Genomic DNA, 14,345 nt, shown 5'->3' with positions numbered 1-14,345 from the left:
TCCATTTATGTTACCAGCATCTTAGTTCAGATTCTTATTATTTTATGTGGACTGTTACAATAGACTACCAACTGCTTTCCCACCTCCAGATGGCTCTCAGTGTTACTCTCCATAATCTGTCAGACATCCAATTAATATTCCTAAAACCAGGCTGTTACTGTTTCACTCCGATAAAAAGCCTTCACTGACTTTCCCATTATCTACCGTATACATACATACTATTCACCCAAATATTCAAATTCTTCAGAGTATAATCTCAACTTATATTTTCAGCTTAGTTTTCACTGCTTTCCATTTCAGCTAGAAGGATTTCTCATTGGCTTGCAAATATGGTCCTGGTTTTCCTACTTCTACTTTTGCCAATACATTTCTGTCTTTCTACGATACTCTCTACTTCCTCTAACTATTTCATCTGGTGAAATTGTGCCTATTTTTCAGAAACTATCCCCAAATACCACTTTTTCTATTCAGTCTTTCCTTAATACCCGCCCCCCAACTCACACGTACAAATAGATATTTAGTTGTGACCTCTCCATCCTTTGAACTCCTTAGCTCTTTGTCTTTTCCTCATCTTTGATATTTATCACATTTTGTTTTGTATTATCATTTTAGAGTACTTGCTTTATGGTACCTCATATTGTTTCATATGATAGATGCTTAGAAAATATTCCTTGACTGAATGAATGCATCTTTCCTACTAAATTGAAAACTAGTCTCATTCATTTTTTAAATCTCTACAGTTATCATGCAACACATACCACATCACTCACAGTAGAAGTTTTAAAAATATTTAATTTAGTTATTAGAGAAGGTAGAGACATCTTACCTTATTTGACATGGCCTGTGTGACTTTTTTCTTTATTGACTTTTTGCTTGACTCCATTTTTGTTTATCTACTGTTCTGAGCTCTTTGTATATGATTATTATTAAGTGGAAATAAGTTTAAGTTAGAATATAAGAGTCCAAACTCCCTGGTTCTTATTCCTTTTTCTATTAACAATAACCTTTGGCAAGTCATTTAACCTTGCTTTTCCTTTCTACCAGAATTGAAAAAGAAAAATAATAATTTAGATCTAAAATCTTCATTTTGAATATTAGTAAAGTCTCTGAAGCATTTTAAGCTTGGAACTTGCTTATAAAGCATTAAAGCTTTATCAAGATCTTGGAAGTATTATAGAGATAAAACTGCTTTGAAAAAATTTTTAAGTTGTTTCTAGATTGCTTTCCACATATGTTCTAGAGGTGCAATTGAAGTATAAGCAAAAAAGAGGAGATTCACACTTATTCTTACCCAGATTTTCAGGGAAACAAACCCCACTAATTATGTAATAGCCTGAGATAGTTTTATGTTCGGGATGTGATGAGCTATTTATTCACAATAAGATGTTATTATAAAATGTAATTATTTTCAGACTTCTAGGTATCTCAGCTCTATATTTTTAGATTTATAAAAACATTTAAGAAGTATCTTAATCAACTGACCAAATGAGGAAAATTCAACATACAAAATAAAATTGCTTGAGTTACCTTAGTAGTTCGTATCATTAGTTCCTGCTTGAAAAATGTGTTAGGACTCCTGAGGACTACTCCCAGGTTTGATGATTTGATAAGAAGATTCACAGGACTTGGCGTAGACTTGGACTCATGGCTATGATTTATTATAGTAAATGGTTATAAGGCAAAATCAACGAAGGTAAAAAGTGCATGGAGCAAAATCCAGAAGAAGCTAGAAGGAAGCTTCCAAGAATCCTAGCCTAGTGGAGTCACACAGAATGTGCCTAATTTCCGCAGCAAAGAGTTGTGACAACACTTATAAAATATCATCTGCCAGGGAAACTCACTAGAGACTCAGTGCCCAGGGCTTTTACTAAGGACTGGTCGAGTAGGCACTGTCTGCCTAGCACATACCAAAATTCTAGACTCCAAGAAGGAAAGCAGGTGTTCAGCAGAAACCACATTGTTTGTACTGTTTAGGCACAGTGAGTGACTCTTATTGGTCACTCTTATGAAGTAGCTCACCTGAGAAAGAAACTAGCTGGGGAAACAAGAGCCAAGAAATTAAGAGAGCCCTTATCTCAATGATATTGAGACCCTGGATCCGACAGTGTCTTCCCTGGACTTCTTAGTAATATAAGCCAATAAATTTCCTTTTTGCTTCTTAGGGTATTTAAAGTGGATAAAGGTAGTAGAAATATCTATCCAAAGCTTAAGACTCACATCTGATCTGCTTAATAACCATAGAAGAAGAAAAAAAGTAGTTTTTTAAAAAATTGAGATATAATTGACATACCACATTGTGTAAGTTTAAGGTCTACGACATGCTGACTTTATGTATTTATATACTGCAATATGATTACCCATGTAGGGTAATGATCTTTTTAAAAAGCGTTTTTTTTTCTAACAGTTCAGGAAAAAAGAGCCAGGGAGGATTCTAGTGAGCCTGGCTCTGGTCACATATTCATATCTGAACCTGGTACTTTGGCCAGGGAGATAGAATATTTTAGTTTGTGTCAGTCAGCTAGCCATCCCTGAGTCAGTAAGGGTATGAGTTAAACTCTCCTCAGACACACTCTCAGCATCCCCTAGATTTAACTGGATTGTTAAAGAATGGAGGTGGAGCCATCTTTTCAAAAGAATGCTGAGCCTACCACACTAGCATTACTTTAGCCAGATTATTCTAATAATATGAAATGTCAAAAGGAAATGAACTTCTAATAAGTAGAATCAGACATCAAATGAGTACAAGAATAGTAATATAATCTTTTTTAGGTACCATCTTACAGAAAAGGCACTTCATCATCTAGCACTGATTTATGCAGCTTTGGTTTCATTTGGGCTAAAATCAGAAGAACTGGATGTAAAGGTATTCTTTTCTTACATGTTTGTTTTAATAAACCAAAATTATACTCAAACTCAAGTGCCCAGCTAGTAAACTAAAAAATTCTTAAAAGCCTTTTAACAGTTATTCAAATTAATAAATATTCTTTCCACTTAAACTTCTGTTCTAAAAGCCTTTAATGAATTTAAAGTCATATTTTATCTCTTAATTACTATTTGGCAGGATATGAATAAAAAATATTTGTTGATCAAAAATGTTTTCTTATGAAAGATACACTCTTTTTATCTGCTGTAATCATCTCTAACCAGTGTCTTTTCTTTGTTTTCAATGTCCCACTCTGAAATTTAGACACTTCCCCCAATTCAGGGCTCAGTCCTCTTCAGTTATCACTTTATACTCTTTCCTTAATAAACTCAGACATTCCCACAAATTTAGCTTTCATTTCTGAGTATAATCCTTAAAAATTTCCTGACTTTTCTTTAGATCTGTACCTGTATTCTAGCATTCTACTGGAAATCTTCACATGAATATCCCACAAGTGCCTCAAACTCTGCATTTCCAAAACAAAACTTCTCATTCTCCCCAAACTTAGTTTATGGCATTACTATTGTAACCTACTCAGTAGTAGGTTACTATTGTAACATAATCAGTCTTTAGAACATGTCCCTCTATCCTACTCCTGCTATTTCCCAAATTCAGGCCTTTGGAGTTTTAAGCAACTTCCTGACTAATGTCCTTATTTCTAGTTCTACTCCAGTGTATCATATATATTGACATCACTTATATTTCTGAAATACAGCTGTGAATATTTCACTTCCTGGGCTGTAAGCTCCTGAAGGAAAGGAAACATGTTTACTTGTTTTCATATTCCTGGCACCCAGCACAGTGCCAAGTACGTAGTAGACTCTTAATAAATAGTTGTTGTTACGTTGAATTTTCTTGCTCACAAGACCTTCCATAGCTTCCTACTTTATTGAAAGAGAGATCAAACTCAGCTGGTTTCAAATTTCACAATTTGGCCCCTAGTAATCCTTCCTTTAGCATCATTCTACTCACCATTTCCTGAATATGACCACACTATCACCTTTAAGCCATTGCACTAACATATCATCCCAGCCTGTCTCTTCCTTCCCCCTAACCACCAGCCTTCATAGTTCTGTCTGTTTTTGCCTGGCTCAAACACTACCTCGTTTAAGAAATGTGCCCAGTTACACGGCTCAGGTTATGATCTCATGGTTTGAGGGTTTGTGCCCGTCAGGCTTTGCATTGACAGTGCAGAGCCTGCTTGAGATTCTCTCTCTCCATTCTCTCTGCCCCTCCCCCGCTCGTGCTGTCTCTGTCTCTCTTAAAATAAATAAATAAACTTTAAAAAAATGTTCCCCAGTTATACCCTCTCAGGATAAATCTCTCCTCCCATTCTCCCAGGAGCACTTTATGCCTTTATTATAGTATAAGGTATTCATTCATGTACCTTCCACCCTGGAGGGTAAAAACTAGGCCCTTTTTCTTTGTAAAATGTATAGCATCTAGCACATTACTTTATAAACAGTAAAAATATTCAACAAACATCTACTAAATAAAATTAAATCAAAACACATTAAAATATGTCACCAATACTCAAGTCTCCCATTCTTCTGACTTAATAACATTATTACATAAAAGGGGCTCCCTAGACTCATATTATTTTAGAATATATTGTTGCTTTACCTCACTGTATTTAGTAGTATAGTTTTTGGCTTTTTAGAGCACATCAGTTATGGGTTTAAAAAATTTTTTTTCAGGCATCTGAAGAGCCTAGCCATAAAAGAAACATGAGGAAGTTTAAGTACATTTTCTTAAACTAAAAGAATATACTGCTATTAGTGTTAGGCTATGTTTTATTCTAATGTCAAAAAAAGGTCTATGTCTTTTTGAACTCATTTTGCAGAAAAATGCATAGATAAACACATATGCAAAATTTTGAAAACAGTGTTAGGGGGTTTCTGAATCTCTCAAAGCCTAGCCATGAACTCCAGAATCCTTGCTCTAATAAATTAAGGTAATATTCATTATCATCACCATAAAATTGTGCCTTTATACATTTATATAAATGTGTCAAATCTTCTCAAAACATCCAAAACTGAAATAAAATTAATTTGGAATCAAACAGTGTTGTTTCTATACACTCTATATGTACTTAATACAGTTTAAAGAAAATCCTTCTTTAGAATACATGTATCCCTACAGGTATGTATTAACAGTCTTGTATTTGTTACTCTTCTTGTGAAATAAATTGTCATAATGATTTTATAAGGTTTCTACAGTCTCTATTTCTTGAATTTTCACTACAGGACAGGGTGTTTATATTTCTAAGATATGACTGTTTAGGGCAGTATTCTCTATCCACATTAAACTGCTAACCCATGGACTATACTTCCTTCAACTGAATCTAAAAGATGAAGGTAAAAATAGAACTGAAAGCAGAAGAAAAAGGCTGGCATTTCGAAAGAGAAGGGCCTGGAGGAAAACACAACTGAAAGACAGGAAGTAGGAAATATTAAGAAACTTTTTTTAAAGTTTAGTACACAGAGCATAGTATCAAATAAGCCAATATTGGGTGAACAATTCCCCAAATACTCTAAATCAAAACTTTTTTTCTTTTCAAATACACATCAACTTCATCTATAAATATCCTTTTTTAAAAAAGTATTTGAAAAAGCTTGCAGTATATTTTTAAAATTCTTATTTTTGGTAACTATTAGAGTTAACTTGGAAAAGCAAAATATTAAATATTATTAATGATAATCTAAATTGCTTTGCTTCTAACATAGGTGAAATATAAAACCAAATATGTTATTTTAACAAATTATTAATAAATGCCAAATGGAAGTAAAGAAATTTAGTTCCAAAAATTGGAAAACTATAAAGATACCACATTTAAAGAAGGGAAGAAAATTGCTTAGACTCACAAAATATGCTGGATTTCACATAGATACTTTAATAAGTTATATCTAAAATTATATTCAAAGGTTAAAATCAGGGCTTTTTTCTTCTAATTACAAACAGTTTTTGCAAGATATATTTTGCTCCCTAATATTTCCTATAATCTAACATATAGAAAATATATTTTAGCTTGTACTTGCCCCAGGAGTGGAAGAGGCTGCACTGATAGTTCGACAAATTGCTGATCACAGTTTAATGACCTCGAAGAGAGATCCTTATGAATGGTTGGATAAATCCTGGCTTGAAGTTTCACCATCTAAGGTTCATCCCCTAAATGTGTAAATTAGATATTTGCAAAGCAAGTATAGATACATATACTTGAATTCTCTTTTTGGTTGCATATTTTTGTCCTATAATGTTTGCATAAGCATATAGAACAGTAACCATAATGTACAGTATTTATTTAGATCATTTTCCAGAATCATGGGTATTTTGCAACTTGACAGAAGTATTTTAATGAACTTTTAATGCCTAATATTTTTAAAACATAACTTTTTCTAATTCATAAATTTATACATTTAAGAGTGGTAAATATGATAATAGCAAAATTCCATCATTGCCTTTGTCAGTAATTAAGTTACATAATCAAAACTGAAAGTAGAGTTGTAAAATATTCATAAGATTGAATAGTAACTTTTTAGAAATTCCTTCAGGTTAAGCATAATATGTCTAAGTTCTCATACCAACCTTATATCTCAGTTTCCTTTATTTTTTTAATATATTCAAATCATGAAACCATAAAAAAAGAATAATAGAGCTTTTTATTTACTAACATGGAATGACCTTTAAGCTATATTAAATGAAAAATGAAGTTGTGGCATACAGTTTGTATCCTACCACTTGAACAAGGGGAAATTAATATTTATATGTGTTTGTAAGTAAATAAAATATCTCTGGAAGAGATCATGATAATGCTATCAAGAAATGATAACATTAGTTATCTCCAGACAGGAAAACTGGGGTAATGGGGGGCAGGAAGATGAGAGTTTTTACTGCACACCTTTTTTGATAAGTTTATTTATATATTTTTCGAGAGAGACAGAGGGCACAAGTGAGGGAGGGGCAGAGAGAGAGAGGGAGACACAGAATCTGAAGCAGGCTTCAGGCTCTGAACTGACAGCAGAGAGTTGGACATGGGGCTCGAACCCACAAACCATGAGATCATGATTTGAGCCACAGTCAGACGCTTAACTGATTGAGCCACCCAGGCACCCCTACTGCACATCTTTTAGTACCCTTTGAATTTTGAACCATGTGCCTATTTTGCCTATTCAAAAATAAAATTATAAAGCAAATAAATATTCGTGTATTCATATACATTAAAAAATATTCATGTATATTAAATCACAGAATTTTTATATGCCTAAGCAAAACATAGTACTATTGGCAAGTATGGGTATAATTAATTATGGGATGTATATGTCTGCAGTTTCCCTATTACCAAGGCATGTCTAATCTACTCACATGTCTGTCATTTGATTTTATCAAAGAGGGTGCAAAAAGCCAGTATATCCCAGAAAGAAGAGGGAATATGACAATAATAAAAGATGGCTGCTATATTTCTAGATTATTATGAGATCTCTCTGGAACACATTTTTAGGCCATCAAGGTCAGTTCTGGTTGATAGAAGTTCTTCCTCTATTCTTCACAGCAAGGCTTTCCTGAAACTACAACATCTGTTAGATATCATAAACATGGTTCATCTTAAATCAAATAGTGATAGTAACATATGGCCTACAAAGGATGAGCTAAAGAAATCTTGAGGTACTAAAGTCCCTGAAAACGTTTTCATTAGACAATTTACCATTAGAGGGGTGCCAGGGTGGCTCAGTCAGTTAAGCACTGGACTCTTTGGCTTAGGTCATGATCTCACGGTTCATGCTTGAGAATCTCTCTCCTTTCTTTCTGCCCTTCCCCAGCTCGTGCTCTCACTCTCAAGATAAACAAACATTTTTTGAAAAAAGAAAAGAAAATCTACCATTATATAATACAATTGTCATTTGAAGGAGATGAACTGTAACAAGTTTTTTGGATGAATGATTGACATGAATGAACTTTAAGATCTTTCCCAATTCTGAGAGCATATGAATCTTTTTTTCAAATATTTTCATTTATTTTTGAGGGGGAGGGGAAGGGCAGAGAGAGAGGGAGACAGTGGATCCAAAGTGGGCTCCATGCACAAAGCAGGCATCATGCTGTCTCCATCAGCAGAGAGCCTGATGCTAGGCTCGAACTCATGAACCACGAGATCATGACCTGAGCTGAAGTCAGATGCTCAACCTACTGAGCCACCCAAGTGCCCCTGAGAGCATATGAACTCTAACTGACAAAGAAGTTTCTTTTCCTACTAGCCATATTTTTTCCCCAGCATCTCAAATTGAGTGGTAGGTGCAATGACAAAAATTTTAATCTTCTAGATTGAGCAGAATAAAATGGGTTATTTTCAAAGGACCAGTGGCTGATTTTTCCTTTAAACTCTTTTCTAGGAAGAAATGTACTTACTTGACTTTCCATGTATTAACCCATTGGTGGCTCAGCTCATGTTAAATAAAGGACCATCACTGCACTGGATATTATTAGCAACTCTTTGTCAGCTTCAGGAACTTTTACCTGAAGTTCCAGGAAAAGTCTTAAAGGTTAGTTATTTGAATTCCATATTCTTATATGAATGTATTTCCTTTCCATTTGAGTATTGATTTTTGCCATAAACATTTTCAAAATGGAGGTATCCAAGTTTAATTGTTTTGGACTTCACATATTGACAAAGAAATTATGTACTTGAGGGGCACCTGGGTGGCCCAGTCAGTTAAGCCTCTGACTTAGGCTCAGGTCATAATCTCGTGGTTCACGAGTTTGAGCCCTTCATCTGTGCTGGCAGCTCAGAGCCTGGCGCCTGCTTCAGATTCTGTGTCTCCCTCTCTCTCTGCCTCTCCCCCACTTGCACACACTCTCTCCCTCTCAAAAATAAATTTAAAAAACTTAAAAAAAATAATTTACTTGAACTAAATTTCTTAGAATTCTCATTGACTGTCAATCACATTATACATTTAAACCTATCTTATATAGATAATTCAGTACAGTCCATTTATCACACTTTAAATTATTTTGAAATGTTATTGTGCCCACTAATATGCAGTCACATACTCTATTCATATGTGTTTACATGATCTCTTCCAAACAATCCTGATGCCCTTCATTATAGTAGTAAAGAGAACTTTAACTTTAGCCTTATTGTAAAAACTCTAATTTTTTATCAAGCAAATGACATTCATGTATAATTTGTGTAACTAAAAATTCTATTACAAGTGATTAGAAAAGAAATACAAATCATAAGTTTTTCTTTTAATGGAGCCTAATTATGTTATGTTCTTATTACATGGATCACTGTAATACCCTACTTATTTATATTTTGCTTTCTTTCCATATAGATAAGTGCTATTATTTATATTTACTTGACTGATGTGTATATTGTATTTGTATTACATTAATTTAAAAAATTTTTTTAGCATTTTTGTAGCATCACTTCCTTATTCAAGATTAGTTCTTCTTCCATAACAAAATCACCTCAAATTCCATCACCTCGGGAAAACAGGAATCAGGCTAGTACCATTACCTCCCAGAGTTCAGCTTCTGGCTCTTCAAACTCTGTCTTTCAAGAATATAATGAATACCAGAAATCAGACATAGGAGCCACAGTGCACAAAGACACAAACATCACTTCAAACTATAACTCTTCCCTTACGCAACTCAGAGAAATGCCATGCATTTTATCACCTGTGACTTCTTATAATCAGGCCAGCTACCAGAAAGACTCCAGTTGTAATCCTAATATAGTACATAATCCTTTCCTAATTAATATAGGATCAAGGAACATGGCTGGTAACTCCTTTCAAAACTGGAATGATTCAGAGTCAGATGTTTTTTCTTTGGATCTAACACAAATGAACTGTGAAAATATAATATCACCAATTGACACTCAGAAGAGAGTTGCCCCTAATTTTATAAATAATCAGAAAAAGGGAACACATGTTGCAAAAGGACCTATAAATAAAGAAGTATGTACCCCTAACTTTTCACTGGAAGGCTCTCAATCTCCTCTTCCCTGGAACTTCAAGAAGAATGTATGGGAACAACAGAATCACTCATTCAACTTAGAATATGGTGAAAAGCAGACTACATGTGACAAATGGTACTCTCAGAAAGATAATCTATTCACTACTCAGCAGAAATGTCTTTCGGATGAGGTAGAAAGCTTCCTTCATCAAAGTTCAAATGCTGGGACTAAAAAGACTTTCTGGAGAGAATTACCATCTGTCCCCAGTATGGATTTATTTTGCACTTCTGATCCTAATGTAAATCAAAAAGAATTCAGCAGTCTTTATTTCCACCAAAGAGCTGGGAAATGTTTAGGACAGAAAAGGCACTCTGAATCTTCATCTAACTCAGGAGACAAAAAATCATTACCAGGTAACACTATCTAAAATTAATAAAACTACTGGCAGACGCAATTTTAAAAGATAGAACCATCTCTAAACTAAAAAAAGAATTTTTGTTTGTTTGAATTACTATATTTAAAAATCTTCACTAGGGGCACCTGGGTGGCTCAGTTGGTTGGGCGTCTGACTTTGGCTCGGGTCATGATCTTGCAGTTCGTGGGTTTGAGCCCCACATCGGGCTCTGTGCTGGCAGCTCGGAGCCTGAAGCCTGCTTCGGATTCTGTCTCTCTCTCTCTCTCTCTCTCTCTCTCTCTCTCTCTCTTTCTCTGCCCCTCCCCTGCTCATGCTCTGTTTCTCTCTCTCTCTCTCAAAAATGAATAAACTTAAAAAAAAATTTTTTTAAATCTTCACTAACTTTGGGGTCAAAAAGAAAATCAAAAGTCTAATTATAGACATCTAAGAAAATAAATGTAAACAAAATATGTCAAATTCTTGTAGCTTTAGATGAACTAAGCATTAAGGGCGCCTGGGTGGCTCAGCTCATTAAGCGTCTGACTTCGGCTCAGGTCATGATCTCATGGTTTGTGAGTTCAAGCCCTGTGTGGCACTGTCACTACAGAGCCTGCATAGGTTTCTCTCTCTCTCCCTGTCTCTGCCCCTCCCCCAATCACTCATTCTTTCAAAATAAATAAATAAATTTGAAAAAAAAAAGTTAAAATAAATTGCAGTGATGACTTGAGGCTATCAATCCTGAGTGCAATCACTGATAGAAAATAATAAAAGAGTACCTCCCAACTTGTATAGTGGACCCTTGAACAACACAGGTTTGAACTGCATGGGTCCACTTACACATGGATTTTTTTGATAAATACAGTATGGTACTGTAAATGTAGTTTTTCTTCCTTTGATTTTCTTAACATTTTCTTTTCTCTAGCTTATTTGATTTTAAGAATACAGTATATAATACATATAACTTACAAAATGTGTGTTAATTGACTGTTATCAGTAAGGCTTCTGGTCAACAGTAGATTATTAGTAGTTAAGTTTTGGGGGAGTCAAAAGTTATAGATTTTGGGGGCACCTGGCTGATTCAGTCAGTAGAGCATGTGACTCTTGATCTCACAGTCATGAGTTTGGGCCCCACATCAGGTACAGAGATTAGGTTTTTTAAAAAGTTACAGGGACTCCTGGGTGGTTGAGCATCAGTCAGTTGAGCATCTGACTCTTGATTTCAGCTCAGGTCATGATCCCAGGGTTGTAGAAGCGAGTATGGAGCCTGCTTAAGATTCTCTCTCTCCCCCTCTGCTCTGCCCCTCTCCCCTGCTTATGCTCTCTCTCTCTCTCTCTGAAATAAATTGAAAAAATAAAGTATTTAAAAAGTTATGTATAGAATTTGGGGGAGGGGTCTGGGAGCAGTCAGCCTCCCTAACACCCACATTGTTCAAGGGTCAACTGTATAAGCCTCAGGATTCACAAAACTTGGAGTTGGTCCTGTTTAATAGTCATAATTTGTTTTGTTCCTGATTTTATTTTATTTTTTTTTTAATTTTTTTTTCAACGTTTTATTTTATTTTTGGGACAGAGAGAGACAGAGCATGAACGGGGGAGGGGCAGAGAGAGAGGGAGACACAGAATCGCAAACAGGCTCCAGGCTCTGAGTCATCAGCCCAGAGCCCGACGCGGGGCTCGAACCCCCGGACCGCGAGCTCGTGACCTGGCTGAAGTCGGACGCTTAACCGACTGCGCCACCCAGGCGCCCCTGTTCCTGATTTTAATGAGAAGTATTATCTCCCAAATTTTGTAAGAACTTTTGTGAGGAACAGATGCTGAATTTTATCCAAACATTTTTGGCACCTAGTGGGGAAAATCACACATGTTTTCTCCATTGACCCATTAATGTCAATGATTATATTAACAGGTTTACTAATATTAAATAATAATTGTCATTCTGTGATAAACTTAATTGGCTTTTGAAGAGTGATTCTTTTAATATGCTGTTGAATATGGTTGCTAATATTTATTTTTTTCATTATCTACATTCAAAATGCAATTAACCTGTTGTGTTCTTTATTTGTGCTGTCACATTCTGACATGAACTTTATTCCAGCTTCATAAATGAACTGAATGAAAATTCCATTTTTTTTTCCATCCTGGACCAAATCAAGTATGTGAATTACTATATGTTCTTAAACATAGGGTATCCCAGTGTATAAGATAATCCTCCCATTTTCTCAGTGAGATCTTAGAAATTATTTCTAATAACTTTTTTTAATGTTTTAAATGTTTTAATGAGAGAGAGAGAGAGAGAGAGAGAGAGAAATAGCAGGGGGGCAGAGAGAGAGGGAAACACAGAATCTGAAGCAGGCTCCAGGCTCTGAGCTGTCAGCACAGAGCCTGATGCTGGGCTTGAACTGGTGAACTGTGAGATCATGACCTCAACCTAAGCTGGATGCTTAACTGACTGAGGCACCCAGGCACCCCTCTAATAACTTTAATATTTAAACTTTTAGGGATATGGATGGAATAGTAAAATGTCTACCTACATTTTAATTCCTTAACTTAGTTATAAATATATTTTCCAATCATATATTAAATAAATAATGGCTTAAAAATATTTTTTTCCACTTTCAAATTTCTTCCAAAAAATAATTTTATTCAAACAGGTCACATGAATCTTTGATACTAGTATCATTAACACTATGGAAACTTTTGACTTTTTACTGTGGTTTCCCATAGCACATCATTACCTTCCACTGTTTAAGATGCAACACTTTTAGAATTGATGTTAATGCAGCCCTAGACAATTTATCCAAAGCCATTGGCATAACCTCAAGATAATGTTCTATTTGTCTTATATTACAGATGTGTATTTGTGACCTCTATGATACAATTACCTACTACATTGCTTTTTAAATATGCTTATAATGGCATCCAAATCTTGTAATTATGAGATTATATCCCCAGGAATAATTACCAAAACAGTTTTAAATATTTTAGCCTACTTTTTTACTGATTTAATCAATCAGCCTCTGTAAGTATCCAAATCTAGGATATTTCAGGCTAATGTGTCATATTTAATACAGTCATAGAAGGTGAGTCCATACATGATCACCACCTATCACATATCAGACCTCAGGATAAATTCTACAACATTACAGATTTGAGTTAAAGAACAGGCTTATGCTTCAGATTCTGTGTCTCCCTCTCTCTCTGACCCTCCCTCGTTCATGCTCTGTCTCTCCCTGTCTCAAAAATAAATAAACATTAAAAAATTAAAAAAAAAAAAAAAAGAACAGGCTTAATGAGTGAAAACTTAAATGAAGGAGTCTTAAATCCAGGGAGATTTAATGATTTGTGCAAAGCATGAGTATACAATATGTATACATGGCACTAATCAGTATTGGGCCATTAGGTACAGGTGCAGTTATGCTAAAAATGTAATTTTTATAGTCATTTTATCTCAGTTTGGAAATTTTAACACTTTGTAGATAGATGAAGAGATAGGATGCACTTGAATAACTGGAAAAAATAGCTATGTCAGAAATAAAATGGTTTTCCTTTTTCTCCTTTTAACAGATCTCATGTGTTCACAACTACCACAATTCAAAAAACGACGTCTAGTGTATGAAAAAGTCCCTGGTAGAGTTGATGGACAAACTCGTCTGAGGTTTTTTTGAAAGAAAGGACAGTGTTCTGTGCCACATTCCTTTGTTTTTGATGAAAATCCAGTAACAAAATGATAGATTTGCTCATTTATTAAAGAAAATTCTGTCGTTAGATGTTCTTGGTGTTATCCATATTAAAATTTCAAAATATATATTCTGCCCTATAGTTTACATCTTTGTAAGTAAAATATTCTAATTAGCATAATTGTCATAACATCCAAATATCTTCCAGATTCACCCGAACATTGCAAAGCTTTTTTTTAGAGCAATAGTTACAACATATATTTTTAGAACAATAGCAATATATACATTTCAGTATATATATATATATAAAAGGGATATTTAGTTGTCTTCTGAAAGCCATGCTGCTTCCCACCTTTCTTCCAGCAAGCCTTTTTAATTTTTTTTTATTTTTTATTTTTT

At 34.6% G+C, this 14,345-nt stretch overlaps 1 protein-coding gene across 1 annotated transcript in view; it reads left to right on the top strand.

The window, feature by feature from the left end:
• SHOC1 (shortage in chiasmata 1) overlaps positions 1 to 14,074 on the top strand; it is an 83,586-nt gene extending 69,512 nt beyond the window's left edge. The window contains 5 exon segments of the mRNA XM_043566687.1: positions 2,770 to 2,863; positions 5,951 to 6,082; positions 8,308 to 8,457; positions 9,328 to 10,288; positions 13,834 to 14,074. Of these exon segments, the coding sequence (XP_043422622.1) occupies positions 2,770 to 2,863; positions 5,951 to 6,082; positions 8,308 to 8,457; positions 9,328 to 10,288; positions 13,834 to 13,934 (1,438 nt within the window). The 3' untranslated portion in view covers positions 13,935 to 14,074.
• The last annotated feature ends 271 nt before the right edge of the window (positions 14,075 to 14,345 follow it).

Source organism: Prionailurus bengalensis, chromosome D4 (genome assembly GCF_016509475.1).
Source record: "Prionailurus bengalensis isolate Pbe53 chromosome D4, Fcat_Pben_1.1_paternal_pri, whole genome shotgun sequence".
In the NCBI taxonomy this organism is placed as follows: domain Eukaryota; kingdom Metazoa; phylum Chordata; class Mammalia; order Carnivora; family Felidae; genus Prionailurus; species Prionailurus bengalensis.
The sequence above is the reverse complement of the archived record's forward strand: the minus strand, read 5'-3'. Positions and strand labels throughout refer to the sequence as shown.